Genomic DNA, 26,097 nt, shown 5'->3' with positions numbered 1-26,097 from the left:
GAATTTAACGAGTATGGATAACAAAGACCGGCGCTACACTCAAGAGGCGAGCTCACAAATCCCGGCTTGCATTCAGAGAAGGAACCCACCAGATACACCCATCCACCAGTCCATGGGTGTTATCGCTTTAAGATAGGGCTTCAAAGACGTACCCCTGAAAAGGACATCCACTGCCTTCATAGTGGGTTGTCTCGTGTTGCTCAAAATTCTAGATTTGAAGCAAGTCTGGCTGTGACGGTCCCACCTGATGACGGAGACTTGTGATGCCTCTGAAACGTCGTGATTTTTATTTTATTTTGACTAATTTTTATTTCATTTTTTACCTACGTGACTTTACCGAAAAAACTAAGAGTATTGCTCAAAATTGATGAGCAAAACGAATGACAGAAAAGCACACGTGTTTTTTGGTTCATGGATCTAAGGTGGCTTAGTGGTGCCCCTAATATGATGAAGCAGACTAAAAATATTTTGCCAGGCATTTCAGTCTGGAATATCTGATGGGTTTCAGGACACCCGGGACCGAACGAGGCTCCGTGAGTTGCCCAACAGCAAGAACATGATGCAGTCAGAGCTATATTGTGCAAATGATATGCAGAAATTGTATCCACGTGATAAGTCGAAAATGTCAATTTATACTGAAGTATATCTTCGTTCTTCACGACAGCCGTCAATATCTTACCTTCAAATGCCTCCTACAAGAGATACTCTAAACTGAGAAAAGCATTTCGAATGACGAGTTTGATGCGTGTGAGTGAGAAAGCGATCCTGACTGTGCTGCCTGACTTCGTGCAAGCATGCGGTGGAGGTGTCCTCAGGACTCGGTGCTTTTTCATATCTGGAGGTTGAAGATTTTCGTGTGGAAAGCCATGGGAACGTTGGCGATTAATGGATCAACAACAACCATAGGTTATAATTCAGTTACATAAAAGCTTGTTTTACTAATCCACATCGCATCGTGTTCCAATATACAGCACAGTATGTATACGCATTTCACCAAACAATGGCGACTACTTCAGGTTACCATTCAATTTACGCATAACGAGACAACGTTGTTATTGCGTAGTGTACATCCATACGAACATTCTCTCAGGTTGATGAAAATTGTAATCAGCTGAAAAAATTGTAGACGTTAAAATAGACCCCCAATGTGAAGCATACTTTGGGGCCAGAGGCTTATGCAACGACAAAAAAAAATTCCTTGCAAAATGAATATCCTGACATCACCACTTGCTGCGCGGATTTGAACTCGGGATCTGAGACCGCTCCAGTCAAATGGTCACCTCAGAGGCTGGTGCTGAACGTAACAGCGGAGTGTGCACACACCCTCGACTGCGCTTGCAAGCATTGTGTGGGATGTTTTCCATAAGACCGTGCAGCCTACGCATCGTTCAACTCGGCATGTTTTATTTGATGCAATGTACATCTCACGTATTTGTTTTGCTGTGATATGGAGAGCTGGTCCGTCGTGGTCCCACAGGACACTTGCTGCCCTGAGTAAATGGTTACACTCATCCACTTACTGTAGCCCTCACCTTTTTACCAATAGAATCCCTCAATGTGTGTGCATGTTGACCTTCTTTCGCACCGTGCGTAGGCAACCGTGCTCATCGGAGGTGCGGGGGAAGGACAACAAACTCACAACACGCTACCCGAGAGTGATTTGACGAGTAGATCCGAGAAGAATGTAGGGTAATCATTGAAATGTGTTGCGAGTAAAACATATTAATATAATTTACACATTAACACCTCATCAACATGAGATTGGCAGACATGAAAATCTGAGCATGAGCCAGCAGTGTAGAGAATTGGAGGTGCAGAACCGGTGCCCCAAGCATTCGCCCAAGGCCCAAATGGAAGTTCATCCGCCCATCACACACTCACACCTGGGTTCTGCTTCGATGCTAACTGCTGCAAGCTTCTTGCACTCTTTACCACCACAACTCTGGGTTTACAGGCACGGTGTCGTGACCGTATACCGTCATGTGGGCAAAGAAAAATGTGTCCAGCTCATAACTGTTTTTGAATTAAAATTATGATCTGGCTACATTGCACACGTGTCAGGTTTACGAGAGATGCACCTCTTGATTTGGGCCGCTTTGCGGATTCAGAAGGCCAAGTCACGGTGGTAAAGGGCACATTGTTGGGGCGAGTTCTTCCCTCCGACAAGAACACCCGTAGTGCTCCCAACTGGCCACTCGCACAGTGCAAGATGAAGTGGCTTTGCCGTCTTCCTCCACATTTTGGGATAAGTAGGGAGTCATTTAACTGTCTGGGTACAATTTGACAGCAACTGAAGAGCTGGAATTGCCTTACACTGGACACGCCTTCATGAGTTGCTTTACAGTTGACTAAACTAGGCACTGTAATGAATGCCTTGACATGGACAAACTACTGAGAACAATAAGAATTGAAGAGAAACATTATGTTCATCGACGCGAGGTTTTTAAGTCTGGTACAATTTTTGAAAACGTTAGAAATCCTTCATTTCTCAAGGGGTTTATCTTTTTACATCAAATGCAGTCATAAACCTACACATTGCAGTGCTCCCATTTCCCTCAATATGTCTTGCCACATATTGAGTAAATTTGTAAGGGGATTACAGGGACACTACATTCATTAAATGTCTCTTTATATTTAGGTTACTATTTTTCTTTTAATAAAAATAAAAAAATAAAAATTATGAGATGTTCACTTTTTTGACCTCAGTGCCAAAGCGATCATCTCTTCCACAAAATAAACCATCAGTAACAACTTTAACAGGAATATAAAAAGGAAAAAAAAAACTTTGGTTTCCGAGAGCACGCAAACGGTAAATAGAACAGTTTACAAAAGCACCCGAAACAGCTGGCGTGTTACCGACAGACCTGTAGTATTATAATAATTATTATTATAAAATGGAGCAAAATGAGGACACTGCAGAATGGGAACGCAAAAACAATATTAAAATGACCGTGGCAAAGACACAGAATGGAGAAACACTGTACCGGACTCTAAACTACTTCTCCAGGGCAGCCTAACAACACTAGAACGCTTTCATCGGCATCCACCCATCCAAACAAAACCCCAACACAACAATGCTTGTATTTCACAATCCCCGAGACAATATACCCATTTAACTTTGCAAAGTTGCAAGAAATCTCAGCATTTAAGATGTTGCAATTACATTACACTATAAACATTCCCGTTTAATAAATTAAATGTATTTCTCTTGCATCTAGTGCTAATTACATACAATTGCTACAGTAAATGTCATTTTTATTTTTAATGCACATTTTCTTTCATCTTCGTTTTGTTGTAACCAAAGCAGTCGCTGCAGCCTGTGAGCAGAGCTCTCCTTGTAAACTTAGTGTGGGTGACAACAACAACTACGACACGGGACGTAACAAAAAACACAATAAGCCGAACAAAACCAATCTCAAGAGCGTTCAACTCAAAAGTGTACCTGCAGCCGGCGAACACTTTTAGTGCCGTCGGCACCGAGGCGAAATGGGCTCCCTTTACTGGCCGGCAGTCCACAAAGGGTAGCGATCAAACAAAACACACGCACACAGGATATGGCCGCAACCCCCACGCCTCTCCCCCCCCCCCCCACCGGTGAGCTTGCTGCCCACGCTCGCCTCCCCCTCTTCTCACCGCTGCCAACGAGCCTCCCCCGGGCTCCGGAGGAGACTCGAGCCCACGGAAGCCGCGTCGCAGCCAACGGCGATTGCTTGTGAGCCGAGGGGCCGTGGCGGGCCGCCCTCGTCGCGGCTGGCTAGTTGCACCGAGAAGGCCGAACGTGGGGTGCGGGCAACTCCCTCCAGTACAACTCCAGGGTGTAAAGTACAACAGACGATGCACCACGACAGCAATAAATTAACACTGAAGATGAAACGCCCCTTTCCACATCCCACACCACGCTGGAATGAATGGCTCAATAAAGGCCAAAAAAACGCAAGAGAGTATTACTATTGTCCATGTTAATATTACTTTAAAACGGCAAAAAACTAAATCTTTTGTACCTAAATTATCTGCATTCTTTTGTGAAAAAGTAAACGAAAAAATTACCAAAAAATGAATTTACTTCATACTGTATGTATATAATATTTACAGTGACACACGCACACACGCACGCATCTCAGTTTGCAGCAATCGCACGGCAGGCTAGCCGCACATTAAAGTGTAAAAACTCACAGAGAAAAGATTACCGCAACGTTTTTTTCCACTGTGGGTTAAAAGACATCACACCGATGTCTCGTATTTCAGAGTCAATCCAGCTCACCAATGTGCAGTGCAGGAGCTGTGAAATGTAAACACTGTTTTTTGTATCCTCTCTTTTTTTCCCGTTTTTTTTACATTTCAACAAAAGTTTAAAATGTAATTTTTTTTTCAAAATTGTTCATTTTATCCTTCCGCTCGTGCCTTTCCTTTCTTTCCCCGTTGTTGCGTCACTGGGAGCAGGGCTCGGACGCGGCGGGGGGCGGGTGGCGCAGCACGTGGGCCGACAGGAGGCGGCCACCACCCGCCGCCTCCACGGCGCCCAGATCCAGCGCCAATCGCACCGCCGGCTCGCTCCCCTCCGCCGACAAGGAAGACGATGACGAAGAAGACGACGACGACGACGATGACCCGCCAGCATCGGCGGACAACGAGCCGTCCCCGTACAGTTCCAGCTTGAGCCGCTTGGCTGGCACCTCTTGGTCTTCGCCCACGGAGCTGCTGGTGGTGCTGTGCGCCACCGAGTCTGGCGTGGACGGGCCCCCGTCGGCCAGGGGCAAGCACGACGACTCCGCGCTCGTCCCGTCCCAGCTGCCGCCCGCCGGGTGGTCGAGGACGGCCGTGAGGAAGGGCCCCAGCGCTGCCGGGCTCCCCGACGGGGAGACAACGATAACGTCGCCACCACCGCAGCCACGGCTGCCACCGCCGCCGCGCAGAAGCAGCATGTCGGTGCATGTGAGGCCAAGGTCCGACGAGCTGAGAGATTCCAGCACTTGCACCGCCAGGTCTGAGGGTCGTAGACAACAGTGCGTATGTTGGATCGTATCCTTGCACGAGGTGAGAGCAAGCAGAAATTAATTATCTAAAATATACGTTACACAACCAATTACTGGACTATAAGTTACAGTTTTACTCATGTCCACTTTCGGGCAAACGACAGTGCTTGGGTACTACCCTACCAGGCAGCCGTGCTAACCACACCGCCTTAACTTGGAGCTACATAACAAGTGGAACAAAAATATGTTAAGCACGCTGCAGATGCCACTGCACCATTACCCCTGTCATTTTACTTTAACGCTCCTGCACGGACATTACCGCAGTGTGAGTGACCGTCCTATCAAGCAGACAAGTATTTTACTAATATCGAGCAACTCACTGTCACCAGCAGCACGGTACGACCAACACAGACCCCCCCCACCCCACCTCAGTGCGTGCATCTGCCTTCACAGTCGACATTCACCCGGGTTATAAATGAAAACAACGTAATAACTGCTTGGATTCTCACGCACAGAACTACCCACGGCGACAACCGAGTGGAGGAGTTTTTGAGGGCGAGGCCGACACCCACCGGCAGCGACACTGGCGGCAGCGTGGCCGTCGTCCCCAGGAACCCGTTCCCTGCGAGAGCCCCCCGCCAGCAATGGGGCGAGCGCACGAGCCGAGCCCTCTGCCTCCAACTCCACGCCATCCCTGGAGCACCGGGCAGGGGTGTGGGTGGGGGGGAGTAACAACCAGCAATGCAACTCTCGGCAAGCCACGTTGGGCACTGGATCGCGACCCATTGCACCAGTCAGCCGAACTGTCATACGGCGGCAATCGGAGGCCACTTCTACGAGGTCAGCCGTTCGAACTCAGTTGCAAGCACTACGAGAGAATTCTGTGTTTCGACCACATTTGTACGTGAAGATGTGTGCGATGCTAATCTGTGTTTCAAGCAAAGCATGTTCCGTGATTTCATGTCAGGTTGGTAAATATATCCGATGTGCATAGAAGGCAGCGAAGTAACAGTACAAGCATGCTACGCACAGGATAAAAAATAAATCCAGCTGGGAGTGAAAAATGTAGCTGTGGAGAGATGCCTGACAACTGGTCATCCCAACACTGCCGATGCAGCCAATGGCACCAACACGGCTATCGGTGGGCGAACTGCGTCCGCAATACAGGTGGGAGGAACGGCGCATGGAGGCCAACTTACCCAAGTCCTGGTTGCAGGCTGGCCTTGCGCTTGCCCATCCGGCTCTGCTGCATGAACTCCAGTCGCCGAGATTTCTTCCATACGTAATAAAATGCCACGCACTCTGCCACGGATTTGGTGCCCACCTGCACAAACACACGGCAGTGGTGATTGACCTCGACATCAAATGCGTTTCACTGGAAAAAGAGAACGCACTTTACCATTGTAAATAAACAACAAAAATAATGTTCATTTCTTGGCTGAAAAGCCACATCTGCTTATTTTTACTGAAAAACAGACAAACTAAGAGAAACGGGCATTTTCTTTTGCTTTGCCAAATATTGATTAAACTGCCTTCCTGTCAACACTTGAATTGGGCCCCAAAACTGAAACACTGCTTTGGTTAACAATGTAAACAGTCTTAGATAGTAGCAAAGCCACTTCATACCATGTAATACCATGGCAACGTGCATCCTTGACGAAGTAACCATGTGGTCGAATATTGACTCTAAATAACCCAAAATTAGAGCTGATAACTGCATCACAGACAACTAAAAGTTATCATAACATATTCAGTAGTTTTAGCCTCATCAGTGTGCATTTCTCACATAATTGTCAAGGAAAAGTTTTACCCCTTGCTCCCCTCTTATTGGTTGTTTTTTTTTTAAACTACAAATAACATCTCATGCAAATATTAAATATACCAACTTTATTATTAATCTGCATTAAAGTGAAACATCATAATGTATATTAAAATAATATTTATATTTTGTGTTATAATATATTATATAATTTTAAGATGAACTTTTCAAATGGGCAAACTCCTATTCCAGTAGCTGGGGCTACTGTAGTTGAAGTGCTGAGCCTGCTTTAGATCTCACCAGGGTGTGGATGACGTGGAAGTCCTTGTAGTGCAACCGGAACCCTTCTTCAAACTTGAGGCGCTCTTCGTCCGTCCACTTGTGCATTTCGTCTGTAATGCATCAACGAGAGCTTGATTATGAACCGGAACCATTTTTATAATAATGCGCTCACAATCACAACTGCATTGCTGTTTACACATCCAGATGAATGTTTCGACTGTTGCTGCTGCTGCTGCTGCAGTCGGTTGTCGTGAAAGGGCACTTTGGGGTGACCCGCAGGACGCACCTCTGGGAGGTGGTGGAGCGAGCCGGAGGCGAGCCAGAGCCTCCCTCGTGTCGTAGTTACACGCCATTAGTTCCCGGAGAGCCTGTGACACCCACAAAAGACAAAGATCCCCCGTAAAGCCTTAAAAGACTGTTGGGGCAAGTGCCGTAAGCGAGCACCTACAGGCATCGTCACACCAACAAGGGCACACAAATGACCGTGAAAGCAAATGCACAAAAATGTATACATGCATCTCCAGCACAAGCATTCAAAGTATGAATGTAAATGTTTTAAATATGTAATGATTTTTTTGTTTTTGTGTGTACATGTGTTTATTTCTTGAACGTTTTATTTATGTATATATTGTTTGCGTCATTTGTTTCATTTCAGCATTTTTTTTATTGTTTTGCACTCCAGAAACTGTTGTGCTGTTTGATATATTTTGATCCATGTCTCCCTTGAAAAAGAGACTTCTGCTCTCAACGGATTCTTACCTGGTTAAATTAATCAAACATTCAGAAAACATACACAGGCACTCATTTGCACGTAGGGGCACCACACACACACAAGATGGTGAAACTCAACCAACTGCAGGATCTGGCTGCCTTAATGGGTAAATGTCTGTCAGGGTAATGAGCTGTGGCACAAACGCCAGAACGGGGCTCTCATGCGCTGCAAAATTGATGGTCTCGGTCACATTACGAATATTCACAGAAAGAAACATTCTAAATTGTTATTTTCATTTTATTTGGAGGCACTGAACCAATGGGGTATAATTAAATGCAATGGAAACATCGTCAAATGTGCCATCTGCTGCAAGAAGTAATCCCTTCTGCAGAGCGGGTAACAGATATGATCTGAATGTGATACAGGGGATTCCCTGTATTGTCTCATTGCAGAGCTGTTGAATACCAATGTACTCTTTCTGATATGGAAAAATTACAGTTGACAGAGGTATCAAATACTTAAGTTTAAAAAAACCAAAGCACATTAATATTTGTGATAACATATTTAGATTAAACATGCAGCAAACCACAGCTATTTTAACATTAATAATTTGGAAATCGGACTACAATATTTGTATACTTTATGCTACTCTGTGTACATTAAAAACAAAAACATGCAAAATAATAAATTACTGAAAATATGTCTCCCCATTAAATGTTTTTATTGACACAAATAATTTAAAATTTCCGAATCAAAGTTCATATTTAGCATAACCTATTACCAACAGCTATCGTCAATAGCCTGAACTCCTCACCATCGACGATTTTGATCTCCCCGCCTATACCATCACGCTTTCCCCTCTTCATCAACCCCATCACAACGGCCTCCTCCCTCAGCCCAATGCACTCACCCGCTATAGCTACCTGCACTGATTGAGCAATCAACTTTGAACTATTCGCAAACATTGACCTCCGAACCGCCCGAACACCTCCACAGCAACCCTTGAACGAGCGGCCGCTGCTTCTCGACCCGTGTAAACGTGTAGAGCGTCCTCACGTGGTCGTCGTCGGGGCAGGTGCCGGGCGGCAACAGAGGCGGCAGGAGGACCGAGACGGCGGGCCCTTCCCTGCAGCGCGACGACGGTGACGACGGCGACACGCCACCCCCCGCCGCTTCCCTCAGGTAGAGCAGGACCTGACTCTCGGGGAGGATGCAGGGGTCCCACTGCGGCTCGTCCCCATCCGCCGGACCTACAGCAGCACACACGGCAGCGACAGCCAAAGCACGTTTACAACAAGTGCGAAATGCCTGTGAACTTTACACGGACAGATTCGTGAATGAAAGCCTTACGCAAATTATATTCTCAATTCGTGTGTTAATGAACGGATTACTCAATGTTATTTATTCTTTAAAATCTGGTAAATATTTTGTTGTCCAACTTATCACCATGAAGTTTCCTGGTGAAGTCTTACCAGAGTCAGCTTGATAGTGGCCAAGTCCCACAGGAATGATGGCCTGGTACTGCGACCCCACCATCACCTGTGCAATACAAACACCCCATTCATCTCACGCTCCTCATTCGCAATAGTCAGCTGCAGCTGTCCCATTTGCAGTCCCATCTTCCACGGACTACTGCAATTTAGTATTTACTATAGAAATATACAACTTCAATACATTTTGAGCCAAAACTAAGCACAACTCTATATGACCAATTAGTTGAGCAATGTTTGAATGGAACACCAATCTACATTAGCCTCGTAAAACCATTAGTTTGAAATATCTGTAAATGACCAAGCATCTGGCAGCAGATTGCACAACAGAGATATACGCATTAAAGAGCAGATTCCTACATTTGTGTGCTGTTCAATGTGGCTGGCGGTGCATCCAAGAGGATTAGTATCGATAATGAAGTGGCGAAGGTGCTGGTGGCACTGCATCAATTATTTTTTAAATGACCTAACCGTCTGTACGAGCAGGAAATCGTCAATGTACCAAGGCTCTAATTCAACGTGTTTGAAAGACACCACAAGATGAGCACTCACCGTCTTCCTCTCCTCGGCAGCCACACACTCGTCCTCGTCCGAGAAATCCGTCCCCTCGTTGCCGTCCATCTCTGTGTCCACTGCGAGGCAGAGAGAGAAAGGGAGAGGCATTGCTCGCCATTGCCGCTCACGTCACCTGCAAGCAGCTGCAGAGCCGTCGGCTCTCAAAGGGCGACGTGTGGAGGGGATCGAATTGTAAATGTTATGGGTTTACTCTCCAACACACCGGTGTGCTGCACTAGTAACGAATTGGCATGCTTTATTTACGTGACAAACCTTATTAATTGGTTGTGTCGGTTGCTGGCGGGTTTAACGACACATTTATATTTACGCGATCAAACCCAAAAAACGTATATTATGGATAACATTGGCCACAGTAGGTGGACCACTTAGATCATGACTTGTGTACGATTAAAAATGGCAATCAAATTGTTTCGTCCGTGTAAACCAGGGGTCCTCAAACTACGGCCCGCGGGCCACATGCGGCCCACCGAGGGCATTTATCCGGCCCATGGTCACTAATTGGGCTGCGCTTGTGAGCACTAATTGGGCTGCGCTGGTGAGCACTCATTGGGCTGCGGTGGTGGGCACTGATTGGGCTGCGATCTGTGAACAAAACTGCAGGTGTAATTAACTTTTTAATGGCACCCGCACCAGTGTGAACCTGGGGTAAAAGCGGAGTTCCCCAATCAGACTGCATTGATGGGCAGTGCAGTCTGTATGTCTCTGTGTGGGCAAAGTTATTGCTGGTATATTGTTTTTGTAGCGCTGTATATATATTGGTATTTTACTAATAGCAATTTTGACTCCCTAGGAAACAATGATGTCAAGAAAGAGAAAAATTTACTCGGAGTGTAGGATATTCAAAAAACAGTGGACTTATGATTACTTTTTCATGCAGTACAAGGAAAGAGCTGTGTGTCTGATATGCCAGAATATAGTGTCTGTGTTCAAAGAATACAATTTACGTCGACACTATGAAACTCAACATAAAGATAAAAATGATTGTTTGGTCGGAGAAGTGAGAAAAGATAAAATATAAAAACTGAAAAATACATTAACAACTCAGCAAAATACTTTTGTGAAGCAGAAGCAGCTAAATATTTCATCACTGCGAGCAAGTTTTCAAGTTGCCAAGCTAATAGCGTGCACTGGCAGACCATTCGTTGATGGAGAATTTATTAAAGAATGCCTTCTTTCTGTTGCCAAAGAGATGTGTCCAGAGAAGGCCGATTTATTTAGTACAGTGAGTCTTTCAGGACCTACAATTACACGGAGGATTGAAGAAATGGGAGACAATTTCCATCAGCATTTGCAAAACTCCACAAAAAAAACTTTCCTATTTTTCCTTGGCACTCGACGAAAGCAATGATGTTCGTGATTCTGCACAACTTCTAATTTTTATTCGTGGGACGAATGACTATTTCAAAGTCACAAAAGAGCTTGCTGCACTGCAAAGCATCAAAGGAACAACTACAGGAGAGGATATCTATGAAAAGGTTTGCCAAACTGTGAATGGTTTGGAGCTGAACTGGGCTAAACTAGCCAGTGTGACAACTGATGGTGCTCCTAGCATGGTGGGGTCTAAGAAATGAGTAATTGCTCGCATTAACCAAGAGATGGACAAACATAACCATTCTCATCCAATAGCCATACACTGCCTCATCCACCAACAAGCGCTGTGTAGTAAATCACTGAAGTGGGACTCTGTTAACTTCATTAGAGCTCATGCACTAAACCACAGACAATTTCAGGAATTTCTGTCTGAGCTAAATGTTGACTATGAAGATGTTCTGTACCACACAGAAGTCCGTTGGCTGAGTCGAGGGAGAGTTTTGAAACGTTTCTATGACTTACTTCCACAGATTACAGCTTTTCTGTTTTCAAAAAACAAAGAAGTACCAGAGCTCAATGATGCAGAATGGAAATGGCACCTTCCCTTTCTGACAGATGTAACAGAGCTACTCAACAGTTTCAATGTGCAACTTCAAGGAAAGGGGAAGCTCATCTGTGATGTACAATCACATGTCAAAGCATTTGAAGTAAAATTAGGCCTCCTCATCAAACAAGTGAAGGAGGAAAACTTCTACCATCTCCCCACAACTCAAAATCTGTTAGCGGAAAAAACATTGGTTGCATTCCCAAACAAAACATGTGTGGATTCACTGGAAAAATTGCAAAAGGAGTTCCAATTTAGATTTAAAGAGCTTCATCTCCATGAACAGGACATACAGCTTTTCCGTAACCCATTTTCTATTGACATTGAAAATGTGGATACAATTTACCAAATGGAACTGGCTGAACTGCAGAATTGTGACTCTGAAAGACGCATTCAAGTCAAGCAGCCTTCATAATTTCTATGCATTTCTCCCCTCTGAGACATATCCTCATCTCAGGAACCATGCACTCATAATGGCAACCATCTTTGGCAGCGCTTATGTCTGTGAACAAACTTTTTCCAGAATGAAACATTTGAAATCTCCAACCAGATCTAGACTAACGGATGCACACTTGCATCACTTGTTACGACTAGCAGTGACAAATATGGAACCGGACATTGACCATCTCATTAGCCAAAAGCAGGCCCATAGTTCCCATTGAAATACTGGCAAGTTTGTTGATTTAACTTTACCTGTTCTTCATTTTAAATATTGTATTTGTTCCCGTTTTGTTTCTTCACTTTAAAATAAGATATATGCAGTGTGCATAGGAATTTGTTCATAGTTTTTTTTAACTATAGTCCGGCCCTCCAACGGTCTGAGGAACAGTGAACTGGCCCCCTGTTTAAAAAGTTTGAGGACCCCTGGTGTAAACGGTCTCCATGCTAAGGAAGCCGACCATTATTTATGTTGAGGTACCCTTTAAAAATGTAGTAATATTGTGTTATGACAATAGACATATACTTTAATGAACTCTTTTTTTAATATACTGTGCTTTATTCTTGCCACAAAACAATGCACATTATCAGATTTAAAAAAGCATTCTTTATTTCGTGGTAACCTTAATACCTGTAGACATGCAGGCAGATTTAATTCTGATAAAATGAGTGCATCTCTCCATCCTTCCCCATTACTATTCATCTTTCTGCAAGTAAAGGAAAGGAGTACACAACACTGTGCCGTAGTTGTAAGCACTACACTGTCACTATCTTGCCATGTGTTATAATTTGCCATGCCTACATTGGTTTATTCTGTGTCCTGCTCGTATTTTGTCTCCTGTTCCTACTATCGGCTCTGTTCAAGTGAGTATGACCGCACCATCTAATATTCATTTCATTGTCCATATTTTCAACATATCAACTTGTAAAAATATGTAAATTCAACCACACCTCAATTTGGCGACCCGCCCATACTGGACATCTGTGAAAAAGAGCTTCATAGCTCATCGGATTCCTCCTCCTGCAGTCTCAAGAAAGATTAAGATTCTGAATGTACTACTTGTGTGCTCTAGTTGTATGCACTGCCGTGTCACTGTGGGTATTGTTACTTGGTTCAGCTCATTTTTACCAGACCTGCCCCAACTCCAGTTGGTGTCATTAAACAGCCACACATATAAATGTAATTTGCAATAAAGGATATATCCCCAGTGAATAGCAGCATCAACATGAACATACAAAGACCACCATTACCCTAGTCCAAGCCAATATAAAACGTTACAACTGCTCCACACCTCAATTGGTTCTCACCCATAAATGGGTTTTCATCTGTTTTAAAATATAAGCATATGGTATTGTTTGTTTTATTTAACTTGAACAATAAGGGCACAGTGAAATTCCCACCAATGCTACGGCCAAACACACATGGCAAGGCATGCTTACACTGGAAGGAGCAGCCAAAGATGTCCTGGGTGCCATTGGAGATGACCGAGGGCATGAGGTCATCAGCTGAGGACTGACTCTCGTCATCTTCGCCCGAGAGCAAGTCTTTGGCAATCTCCTCCTGAACGCATTCCAAATAAATATATCAATCCCTTGTCATTAAACAACATTGTCCAACTAACCAAAACAGACATAAGAGCACAAAATATACTAACCTGGACAGACATGCAAACACAAATAAACAGATATTACAAGCATGTAAAGTCCTCGCACCAAAGCAAAAATGCATGAACAGTGAGTTTTCCCTCTGCCTGTGTAGAACAATGTGGCAGGTGCTGTTTGTGAGTAACATAGTCAGGCAGCATACAACAGGGTAATGGGCCCTGAGGGATGCACACTCAGCCACCAAGGTAGCTGATGGCAACAGAGCACAAGGAAAGGGCAACACATATTTAAGGCAGAGATGACCAAAGGCTCAAGTTAGGTAGAAATGGTATTAAGCCAGACCTTAATAACACATTCCTGTGATCTACCACTTTGCAGGAAGGGATTGGTGGATCACATAGATTTGTAAAATACTCAAATCCACTAGGATGCCAGGTAGGCGGAAGATGTCAGTGCAGCAATTGTCTTTGTGAGCCCATCCGTGCAGTCCTTTAAGTGTAATCCCCTACTAGCCTTTTGCCCGTCCAAGGACGGGTGTATTGCAGTAAATCTGAAACTTGCAAGCAAAAAGCAGACCGCGACGTGATATTCATTGCATCAATTCGTGTGCAATTTGCAAGGCCGCGGTGACACAGACTTATTTCATTTAAAGTTTATAATCCCTTGCTCATCATGACGTCCTTTTAACTTCTATGTCTCGACAGCGTGACGGAGATCGCGTGACGTGAGGGTTCAGCCTTTGTAGTGAGGGTTGTGAGTTGACACTGAGGAGGGGGGGAGAAGGCTCCTCGGCCCCCCATGTGGAGTGACGTCACCCGCTAATTATTATTAATGGTTGGGGGTGTCCATTTGGAGGACGTCACCTGTTCATGATTATTATTAATAAGGGGGGGGGGGGGGTCATTGTGGAGGACGTAACCTCAGCATTCAAATGGAGCATCCTCCTAAATGTTTAGACTTGGTGACGTTTTACCGGATAAATGGCGTGAACATCACTAATATTTACAACTGGGATAGCTGTGCAATTCAATTGCCATTATTTTACACGCCACACAAGCACACGCACCTTATCGAGCGTCATTTCCGGAAGGTTGTCAGGGAGGTCGCTCTCTGGGCTCGCTCCCCCGGGTAGTGCTGCAGCTGCGAGTGGAGCGCCGTACCCATAGAGCGCCAGCAGCTCTTCGAGTGGCATCTCACCCTCCTGCTCAAACAACGCACGTCGCCCACAATGTTCAGCCAGGCACCCAGTGACCAAAGCCATGTGCAAAAAACACAAATATGCCTCCACGTGCATATTCAAGCTTATTTAAGCTCACCGTAGTTTTTTGGAGGTAAAAAAATATTGTAAACAATCCACTCCCATTGCTCATATCAGCTGCAGAATACCTGGTGCAATCATGCAGGAACATCCTCCTATTAGCAACACCATCCCAGTGAGGAGTTCACTGCATCAATAGAATAACTAAAACATACAATTTTTCTTACATACACTGCCTAAGCCTATATATTTCTACATGTTTTTAACAATATAAAACGCCGACATAAAATGTAGAAGCTTTATTATTTAAATATTACATTTATTTATTGTAGCCTTCAATCATGAAGGTTATTTGATCAGACTAATGTTAATGCTTTTAACATAAATAAATTAAATGTTTCACAAATTAAGGTGCACAATAACATAGTATTTAGCTATGATAATTTAAGGACTTAAAAGCGAATAAGCATTACACCAACCACTGAGATGCATAAAGTATGCAAACACAATTTGTAAAACCTGGTTACCATCGCGATAGTGGACAGAATTATAACTTCCTAAAGTCAAATGACAAAAAAAATTTGCACTCTTGGTTCGATAACAAAATGGTTCTCATGCTCTAAGTTTTATGTGGGAGACACTGGGGTGGAGGTTATGGCATGAATATATGCACTAGATGGGGACCCCAAGACTGACATGATCAATGCTCCCATCAGTGGGCCTGCTCAGTCCACACTGCAGGAGAACAATGGCCAGCTGCTGAACCAAATGACAAATCACACACTTGCAAATAATGTATACTGCTTACTTAATCACTTCAAGCATGACAAACAGCTATGTTTGTGGGTAAGTGTGCACAATAAAACTAATCTGGAGGGGAATTCAAAACAGTATGAGTGCACTTCAACAGTGTTTATTTAAACCATGTGTACAATGTCTACAGTATCTCCAGCTAAATTAACCTCATAAATCATGTCAATTATCCTGCAGCCATGGGCAACAGACCCATCCCTGCCATTGTTCTGAGTGGCTGAGAAGTCAGACCATGCTCTCTTTGCACTCAGTGTTGTCTAAAAGCAGCAGGTTTCTGGAGGATGAGGCTCATGGGAGGCATTAAGCAGCCGGTTGCTCTGATCCCACGAGCATCATTCTTTTGGTCCATAACTGGTGAGGACTAAACCGTAAAAACAAGATGTGGTGAGTCTATGGGATCATAAACAATCCCAAGGCATAAAAAATCAATCTCATTCAAGCAATGTCCTTTACTTAACCAAGTCAGGTTTTCAAGTGCATTGAGTTGGTCTCAGTACAGCCACTGTTGTACACCAAAAGCACACAAAATAAAATGCATCTGAAATTATGTTGTCTTGTCTCCCAGCGTCTATCCATCCTGTTGTATAAACGGGTATATTGCAATTAGTCAACCAACAAGTGACACGTGGCGAGGTAGAATGTGGGTACCCACACCTCATCTGGAGAGGACAACATGCTATTTAGAGGAGCTCTCCAGAGCTCCATATAGTGGACTCTTCTGCGAGCAGTAAAGTAAGCAGGACACTTCAAAACTGTATCTTTAACTTTTCCGGGTTTCTGGACATCACTGTCAAATATATATTTTTGACTTTTACAATGTATGTTGACTGCCTATGTTTTTTTGTAAAAAAAAAAAGCATCATTTTAAAAAAACACCTCCCCATGGGGTACTTAAATACATCTTCCAAATCTTCTACAAAGACGCAAGCGAGAGATAAAAAGGCTAATCCCCATTGTCCACACAACACTACATTGGCTCAAATTATCTTTATTTGTGGTTGTCCCACGTTATGTCATACATATCACAAGTGACCCAACAGATGTGCCACGCTAACAATCAGAAGCGCTGCTGCCAGTCAACACAGGCCACATGTCACCTAGTTTGAGGTGAGATGAACCCCACCTCTATATCAGCGTGGATGAGCAGAGCTATACTTCATCAAACTGGCTGACGGAAGTGCCTGCGGGTGTTTGTGGGCAAAGTTGGTGCGCATACTCAGTGGTGTGAGATTCCCCACCTTCTCCAGGTCCTCCACCTCGGAAGAAAAGTTGTGCTCGCTCTCGCGTGCCTCTTCCTCCTCCTCCTCCAGCGTCCGCTCATCGTCAAACTCGTGCACCAGCATCTCGGCTGACGGGTCAAAGTCCTGGTCCTCTGAGCCCGCCGAGTACACTGCATCAACAATCGCACAAAAAGCCAAGCGGGCACTGTGAGCACATTCAGTTCCTGAAGCGAACTCCCAGTAAGCTGCGAGCACTGGGTTTCCACACTCCAGTCCTTGTAGCCTACCATGGTCCATATTTCCACATTCACCAATCTTCTCCATTCAAATGTAATGCATTTGTTGATCGGTAAAATAGAAACCTGGTCGTGGTGACATTTTTGCTGTCCGAATCCAATCAAAAAATGTTTTGTTGTAGGACAGTTGCCAGGTGATCAGAAGGCTGTGGAACAGAACCAACACCAACATGAGGTCATTGTGTGATGACCACAGGAGAAGAAACTTAAATTTCATTATTTTTTAAACTTTACATTTTTATAATTCCGATGGGTTTTTATTACTCTTACAAAGTACATCTTTTTACCTTAACAGTTACATTAAAAAATACATTTAGTTAAGTAGCCCAAATGTAAGTGGTGTTCCCTAGTTTTCCAGGCCATGTGTGCTGCTGCTGAAGCACGTAACCGGACAAGATATTTTATAACAGACCTCATGAAACTGTTGAAGCAGGCTACCACATCAGTGTTATGCAGGTCGACATGTAACGTTATCCCTGCTGTGCCGCACACGAAAATGCTGCCTACCCTATTTACCGACCATATGGCTTCCCAGTGTTCAGTGGCATTAAAATATAATTCACTACGGACAATTCAGGGACAAAATCACATGTCTTGCCCACAAATTTGTAACAAAAAGAATTCAACAAATCTTTATTTTAAATAAATCATAATGGATATATTACAATTAATACTTAAACACTGTTAGGATTGTTGGCAGGAGCCTCAATATTCATTCATACAAATTGTGCAATATCACACAAGATCACGTGCTTATTCAATAAGTGCAGATGGGTCCCAGGACAGGCATTTAGTTTTGAAAAACAATTTGGTTTCCGTATCTAAAAATTAATTTACGTGTGACTCATGTATCCTTCAAACTTGTGAATCAAGTTTAAAAAACCAAATACAATACATCATAGCATATACAAAATATTTCACACTTGGATATAGAGTATACACATCAACAGTTTAGTCTATGGTAATGCATGTTTATGGTGCACTAAAACAACTTCTTAGCTATATAGGTATACCTGATGACAAAATGTACAATGAAACGAGCTTCTGTGTGATTCTGAGGCAGTGGTATGATGAGACAATGTGCCGATTAATCCACATTGCCAGTCAGACTAGGAATCTTAGTGGATGTTACATGTGTTGATTTTTTTTTCTTCCCAAAAAATTTAAATTACATGAATACTTATTGGGGCCATCAGCACATTTTTCTGAATTCTCCTGCTGAGATTCAACATAAAATATATAAATACATGTAAAATGATCAAATATGAAATACTAGACATAAAAATCAATAGTTCGGCTATACGCCATTATTGGCAAATCTAAATAATCCCCAAGCTCAATGTCTGTCTGTGCAAGGAGTTATCGAAACCCAACCGAGTTGGGTGCCACTGCATGGGTGGTTATGGCACCATGCTATGCACATCCATTTCCACATGTAGCTATTCTTCAAAGTCAGTGCAGAACTCACTTGCATGCAAGCAAGGCATGCCGTATTGGACAACCTTGGTGAAGCATGGGGCATAGATAAATTCAGGCCTACAAAAATATAATATAATTCATCTGCCCAGCATACATATGTGTTTACATAAGGTTTGCAATAGGATTTAATTGGTCCAGGTTACTTGACACTATTGAAATTGTCCAAATACTGTAGTTTAGAGTTGCTGTACAATATAGTACCACTATACGACCAAAAGTGATGTCACCACACTTCCAGGTTACCCTGTGGCACTCAAGATCTACATTCACTGGCCATTAAAGGTGTTGCACACGAGTCACCGTTGAACAGGGGCATGCACAAGTGAGTGCATAGAAGAACGTTACCCATCTAGACCTCAGCCTCAGATCAAGTTGAAGACAGAAAGTGAGCTAGTGAAATTATTTATTTAAAACATGTAATAATTCGATTTTATTCATAACAGAGGGTTATATTTTAATTAGTATTATTATGAGAACTTTTGTAAAATGTCTCATACAGTATACACTTTGATAGTGTGAGGATACGTAACAGCTGACTACATACAAAATATTGCAGTGGGGATGCATTTATTTAAAAGAGTCCCATCAACCTACAGGAAGGTAAAAAAACATATTTATGGCAAGAGCTCGCAGTCAGCTTGCAAGCCCTTTAAACCGGTTATTAGCTTCACAAAATATGTTAAGTAAGATACTGTCTTTTTTGCAATGTAAATAAGTGTAAAATAAGGGGAAATTTTACTTTAGGAATGTTTAAGTCAAAATTTAGGAATGTTATGCAATTAGCCCCATGGTTCTCTGGAAATCAAAATTGAGATGTGTGAAAATAAGATTGTAATTTAACAATGCATGCACTTAATGTAAGAATATCAAAGCCATCCCAGTTATCACAACTTCACAAGTACAGTTTGAAAAAAATATGTCAATACCAGTTTATGGCCATTCCTGTACTGTGCACCAAACAAATTACATTTCCCTGCTGCCAACGTATTGCAACAACAGGCGACACATTGCCTTATCACTTTAAAAAAATCCAACGACGCTACATTTCAAATATTTTGTTCAGTTGTAATCCATCTCAGATGTACACAATGACGCGACATCTGCTACACCCATCAATGCTATAATTCAGTTCACAAATGAAACCATGCAAACTAGTGTAAACTGGTCATTCAAAGTGGGAACTTTACATCGTTTCATAACTGCAACTTTTTAAAATCTAAATGTTTACAAATTGGCGGTGAATAATGGCTTCATTACTACTTTTGTATTCCCTATATTTGCATAATGGTCTAATTTTACTCTGAAATTGGTATTCTTATTCTAGCGTATCCATTGCATAAGTCTCCAATGCAAGTTTGTTTCAATCGAGCATTATCTGCCAAGAGAGGTAAAGCAGTTTAAATGCACGAGTTTACTCCTAAACAGAAGCGTCGACAGTAAATCACTGAGCCCCTGATGCATTGCTCAGGTGAAACCTAATTGGTTCCCTTTGCTGAGGTTACCTACAGGTGACCTCGATAAATGAAAGAAAAAAAGTGTTTTGCAGTGCACTTACCTGGACTCCAGCTGTCATTTGTTGACTACGAGAAAGGGGAAGCGGGAAACAAGAGGAAAGGAGAAGCAAAATCAAACGGTGTTGTACATTAGGCCATCAAAACAAAACCCTTTAGATTTGCCGAGTTAGTAAAAAACACAATCTCCCAGATCTTGCTTAATCGACTTGTTCTCAACGGGACATCAGCTTGGGCTGTTTGCATCTTGCCATCTACTGCCGGCTTTTTTAAATAAACCAACTGCCCCTATACCACCAAGTCACTTTGTCAATATCACACATTTAAAACATATCGCATTTCAATGTTTTTAGTTATTTCCCACTTATTACTTAAACCAGTGGATGCACACCCAATGCACTCTCCACAACTCCCGGCACCGGCCCCAATCCCAACAGCCCCGGCCCGATGCCCGGCGCACCACGGCCTCGCCTAGCGAGCCCTACCGAGGCAGAAGCACCGGGACCTGCGGAAGCACAGAGGCCGAGGGGGGTCGGACCCCGGGACCGACCCGCGGCCCCTCCCCCTACCACCCCCCACCCCCAAGCGCCTTGCCAAACCCGTCACCCCAAACCGTGGCTCCCGGCGCTCGCGTCGCCCCGAGCCGCACCACCGAGCCGCGGGAGGCAAATCGTGCGAGTTTGGCCGCGGCGAGGGACGGGATGGCGGCTCGGGGGAAGCGCGGCGCGGCCCCGCGGAACCGCCGCGCTCACCTCCGCCATGGCGCGCCTCGCTCGCGCTCGCGGCGCACGGGACCCGGATGCAGCGGCCGTTTGTACCGCGCGCTCCCATTGGCCGTGAGCGAGCGAGGGAGGCGTGGTCAGTGTAGGAAGTGACCAATGGGAGGGCCGGACGAGACGAGAAACAAGCTGGCAAGCCGGTGCAATGGGAGAGCCTCCAGGCCCGTGTTTGCACGGGGGATTCCCCCGCCCGAAAGCTGAGCCTTGCACGTAAACTCAACTATTTTGCATTTCACCAGGTGAGACCCACTGAGCCTGTGTAGATCTTTTTCAGACGCGACCTGGCAACAAATGATAGCTCAACGAGGTTGATTATCTCATGTGGGGAATTTCTAGCAGCCAAATATTCTTTAAACGCGTTATGTTGATTCTAAATGCGGAGAGAAAAAAAACCGGAGGACCCGGAGAAAAATCCACGCAACCACAGGGAGAGAGCGAGAGAGACGCAAACTGCACATGTACAGCAGGCGCCGTCAGGGTTGGGATCGAACCCCCACGCACACGGTCGTCGTCATCTTCTCATGATGACACCAACATACCGAACAAGACCAGCACGTAGTACAATTCGTATCGCGTCTACAGGTATCCCGATCCCAAAAGGCTTCACCGGAAACAACAAATACTCAACACGTTCCACGATAACACTTGCCTTGCAATGAAACATATATAGTAGACGACGTTTCGGGAAATGATCCTTCTGCATAGCACATATAAATTTAAACAAAAATCATAAACTAGTTGGCTAAAAACAGCGTAATGTTCACGAAAAAACCAATAAGCATTTTACCCATATGCGTATGATAACAAATGAGATAAGGAAATGTTTCCTTAATATATTTCCCCACATAAACATTTGAAAGTATATTTTACACAAATCATCGGCCCCATAATATCATCAGTATTGATTCAGGCCAAGGAAATTCTACTCATATTTATGATTTAACAATTGCTGAGCACAGGCTCAAAACGTCAAACGGCCAGCAACAATCAGCACTGTCAATGTTGCAGACCAGAGTTAATGCTTTTTACATTTTAATTCAAGAGTAGTGTCCTTAACAAGTATGTTGAGGTTTGTTTTTATTGATGCTTATGCACCGCAGCCAAGGCGGTATAATTGTTCCGGTTATTCCACAAAGAGGCACCCCAAATTTGTACCTGGTGTCAACACAATTTCTAAACAAACAAATGTGCTCGCACAGCGGGTGACGACATCGCCAACGATGATCGTCTGCTGCTGCATGAAGGCCTCACACTGTCGCAGTCTCTCACGAGCCTGCAATGCAACGCTCCATGTAGTACCTGCACACGGAGATGGTGTCAAAGCTCCATCTCCTCGGGACACGTCCTCTCGGGGGCATTCCATCCCATGGCTGTTACTGCATCATTCTTCTTGGACATCATCCATTCCAGCGATAGAAGCATCAAAGCGATAGGAGCATCAAAGCCAAAGGTGTACATGTTAGTGATGTGGAACTCCTCTTAGGGGCCGTCCATAAATGACGTCACGCGATTTTGGACGATTTTTGACCCCCCCCGCCTCGTCACACGGCGTCAATAAAAAGTCAGACCCCCCCCCCCTCAAATATGACGTCACAAAGCTCCACCCCCCCCAAACCATATTTCCATTTTGAAAATAAAACATGCTTCAAATCACTTAAAACTATTGTCATTGTATTGCGTATTTAATGTGGCGCTGCACTCTGATGTTGTAGGAGAAAACATGTATTAAAAAGGAGGCATTGGAAAGCTTAAATTTCGCATAGAATTCATTTGAGAATATTCAACGTCTAACTAAAACCGCAGATGTTCAGAATATTATATTGAAATGATCTTATAATTATAAAATATTAAAAGTAATTATAACTATTAAAGTACTTGAAACTTTGTAGTAGAACGAAGCAAAATGGAGAGCACTGTACAATTACTGTATAACAATCATATATTCATTCCACAAAATGAAAGCCCTGGTAAAATCATTAGAATCAAAATGTTTAATAACAATCATAAAAAATGTTTTCAAAATGTATGCTTCTCCATTCTCCCATGGAGAAGCAAAATTCTCCTTCATGGAATAAATAAAAGATGACCTTAGTAAATTTAAATAATCAAATAGTTAATAATGAAAATTTATCAAAATTTGTGTTGTTATAACAATTCTATATTTATTAAAAGTTGCGCATTTTCATGTGACGTCACATTTCTCACCCCCCGCCCCTCGTCACACATCGTCACAAATGTCTGACCCCCCCCCTCCCCTAGGTGCGTGACGTCATTTATGGACGGCCCCTTATCCGTGGACTCATGTATTTGCAGATATGAGAGGTTGTCGTCATCGCTGATAATTGCAGGAAGAGCAACGCAGATAGAGCGTCACGACTGTTATTGACAATAATCGTGGATATCAATCTTCATCTTCTTGGTTCTTTCGGTAAAGTCTACGTGACTTTACCGAAAGAACCAAGCAGATGAATCCCTGCAGTCACGAAAGCTTTAAATCGAAAAATCAATCTTCATTTTCCGCAGGATAAACATGCGATGAATGTATCTCAGTAAATATTCAGCGAGTTTAAATGTTTGGCCTGGTTCCGTACCTGATCTGCATCTTCCACTCCACAAAATAGAATCAAAGAGTGGAAAGTCTGTTTGAGTTGATATTGAACGACCCTGAAGAGAATTTACATTACACAATGTAACTTTATCCGTCATGCATTCTGCTCGAACTCTCATCCCCGATGTATGTAAGGAATAAACGCCACTGGTGTTCCATAATACACCGCCATTTCTGGCTTGACTCGAGGAATTTAGACCAGGTGCTGAGCTTAAATTTCGATTTAAAGCTTTCGTGACTGCAGGGATTAGTCTTCTTGGTTCTTTCGGTAAAGTCACGTAGAAGGGAAATAATAAAATAACAAACATTAAACATTATAAAATTCTCACGACGTTTCGGCCACAACGCAAGCAGCCGTCCTCAGGTGAAGAACAGGTCTGTCGGAAAGACAGCGTCTGAATGAACACCACCAAGCTTGGCAGCGTATATTTAAGCTGCTGGGTTAGGGGGGGAAGGGCGCCTCTTGGCTACTTGCGTTGTGGCCGAAACGTCGTGAGAATTGTATTTTATTACGTTTTATTTTTATTATTTTATTATTTCCCTTCTACGTGACAGTTGCTGAGCCTTGAGTGAAATTATTTTCCCACACCTCGTATCTAGCTACGTCTCAATGTGGACGACAGTTCTCTCGTCTCGCCACATCTCTGCGCAAGTCTCTTCTGGAAGCTCACCAGGAGTTCGCGAACGTGACGCGAGGAGGAGACCACGTTGCTTTTTTTTTGTCTTTCGGACACGAAACTTTCCAGCATCACCGCTGAGCGGCGTCATCGCCACCGCTCGCGGGGCTCGGCGAGGGGCGGCTGATGAGTGTGAAAGAAGTCCTCAGGCACCAGGGGGCAGGATCGGCGCACCGTTCGTCATACAACACGCGAGAGAGAAGAGAGCGTGTGCGTGTGAACGTTGAACTTGGTTAATTGTTTGTTTACCCTTCTATCTGGCAACAAAACTGACACCTTTTTTACGAGGAGTCATGTTTGCATAGACCACAATACCTGCAGTCATAATGCAAACAAAAAACATAACTCTGATCATGTATGCAACTTCAAGGACAGTGTATACATTATCAGAGTTATGTTTTTTGTTTGCATTATGACTGCAGGTATTGTGGTCTATGCAAACATGACTCCTCGTAAAAAAGGTGTCAGTTTTGTTGCCAGATAAAACGGTAAAAAAACAATTATCTTATTTTTTACTGGCAAATGAGGTACCAATGGTGTGAATGTTGAACTTCTTACGAAGCCAACCGTGCTAATCGGAGGACAACAGTGACACACGCAAGGCAGTCGGGAAGAACGTGAGTGTTCAAGGTAAATGTTTAAATTGGCGACAGTGGCGCGAGGGCTCGGCGTACGATTCACGTAGATAGTTTGGCCATCATTCTATTACGATTTGCACAAAACGACTCCACTAATTTTAAACGAAAAGTAACAGCACATACAGAAGCTTAAAATTATAATTGGTATAACATTTTTTATATGAATGCCTCAATTATTTCCAAATACCGTAAACCACTTTGCAAGAGTAGCGAGGCCAAAGTCAACATTAAGGGATAGGTGTTTGAGGCAGGAGTGATGTCCGTGTTGCTTTACTGCTGGGAGAGCGAGACTTTAAGAAATAATACTGCAGAGACACTTCTATAATGTAGTTATATCGGTGAACTTACAGGATAGTGTTCATTTGACGGTAAGATAGGTGAAAGTATCTTGAAAATTCATAAAAAGAATGTTCACCTTTATTTAACCAGGTAAAGAAACCCTTGAGTTTAAAAAGTTATCTTGCAAGGGGAACCTGTGGAAAGACATTATTTCAGATGCAAACATGATAAGGAAGTTTAACACGTACGCTTTCGCGACCAATGTCATCCATAATAGAGGTTTTTTTGGGTTAGATCGCGTAAATATATAAACGTGTCGTTAAACCCGCCATCACACGACACAGCCAATTAGTAAGGGTTGTCACGTAAACAGAACGTGGCCATTCGTCATTAGTACAGCACTAGTGTGTAGTGTAGTGTATAGTGTAGTGTATAGTGTAGTGCTTAGTGTAGTGTATAGTGTAGTAGTGTATAGTGTAGTGTATAGTGTAGTGTATAGTGTAGTGTACTAGTACAGCACACCGGTGTGTTGGAGAGCAAATCCACAACATTTACAATCCTAGTACGACGTTTCACCAGTAATTACAACTAGCTTCATCAGGCGGACAGCCAGATATTCAGGCAGACAGCAAGACAGTCACAAGCTTTCTTGACTGCAGGAATCCATACTCTTTGGTTCTTTCGGTAGGTAGACAAAATAATAGATCACGACGTTTCGATCGCAACGCAAGCGACCGCCTTCAGGTGAGAGAGAAAGCCTGTTCTGATTACGTGACAAACCTTACTAAT

At 43.6% G+C, this 26,097-nt stretch overlaps 1 protein-coding gene across 6 annotated transcripts; it reads right to left on the bottom strand.

Moving 5' to 3' along the window:
- Positions 1 to 913: 913 nt before the first annotated feature.
- Positions 914 to 24,717, bottom strand: LOC144726804 (mesoderm induction early response protein 3-like). Of its 6 annotated transcripts, none has more exons than XM_078605720.1 (15): positions 24,386 to 24,717; positions 22,406 to 22,495; positions 20,372 to 20,396; positions 17,404 to 17,483; positions 17,060 to 17,211; positions 14,817 to 14,951; positions 13,586 to 13,706; positions 9,769 to 9,848; positions 9,199 to 9,265; positions 8,783 to 8,976; positions 7,301 to 7,382; positions 7,033 to 7,124; positions 6,173 to 6,297; positions 5,546 to 5,667; positions 914 to 4,984 (listed from the first exon to the last, which is right to left on the bottom strand). In XM_078605720.1, exons 4-15 carry the CDS (start codon positions 17,417 to 17,419, stop codon positions 4,428 to 4,430), a joined length of 1,743 nt encoding a protein of 580 aa, XP_078461846.1. In that variant the 5' UTR covers positions 17,420 to 17,483; positions 20,372 to 20,396; positions 22,406 to 22,495; positions 24,386 to 24,717; the 3' UTR covers positions 914 to 4,427. The 6 variants fall into 6 exon arrangements, with proteins under 6 accessions (XP_078461846.1, XP_078461844.1, XP_078461847.1 ...); XM_078605718.1 differs by having other exon boundaries at positions 22,406 to 22,492; XM_078605721.1 differs by lacking the exon at positions 17,404 to 17,483 and having other exon boundaries at positions 22,406 to 22,492.
- Positions 24,718 to 26,097: the final 1,380 nt, after the last annotated feature.

The sequence above is a fragment of the Lampetra planeri genome, chromosome 24, assembly GCF_965212315.1.
Source record: "Lampetra planeri chromosome 24, kcLamPlan1.2.h2, whole genome shotgun sequence".
Taxonomy (NCBI): domain Eukaryota; kingdom Metazoa; phylum Chordata; class Hyperoartia; order Petromyzontiformes; family Petromyzontidae; genus Lampetra; species Lampetra planeri.
This window is presented reverse-complemented; position numbering and strand designations above follow the sequence as displayed.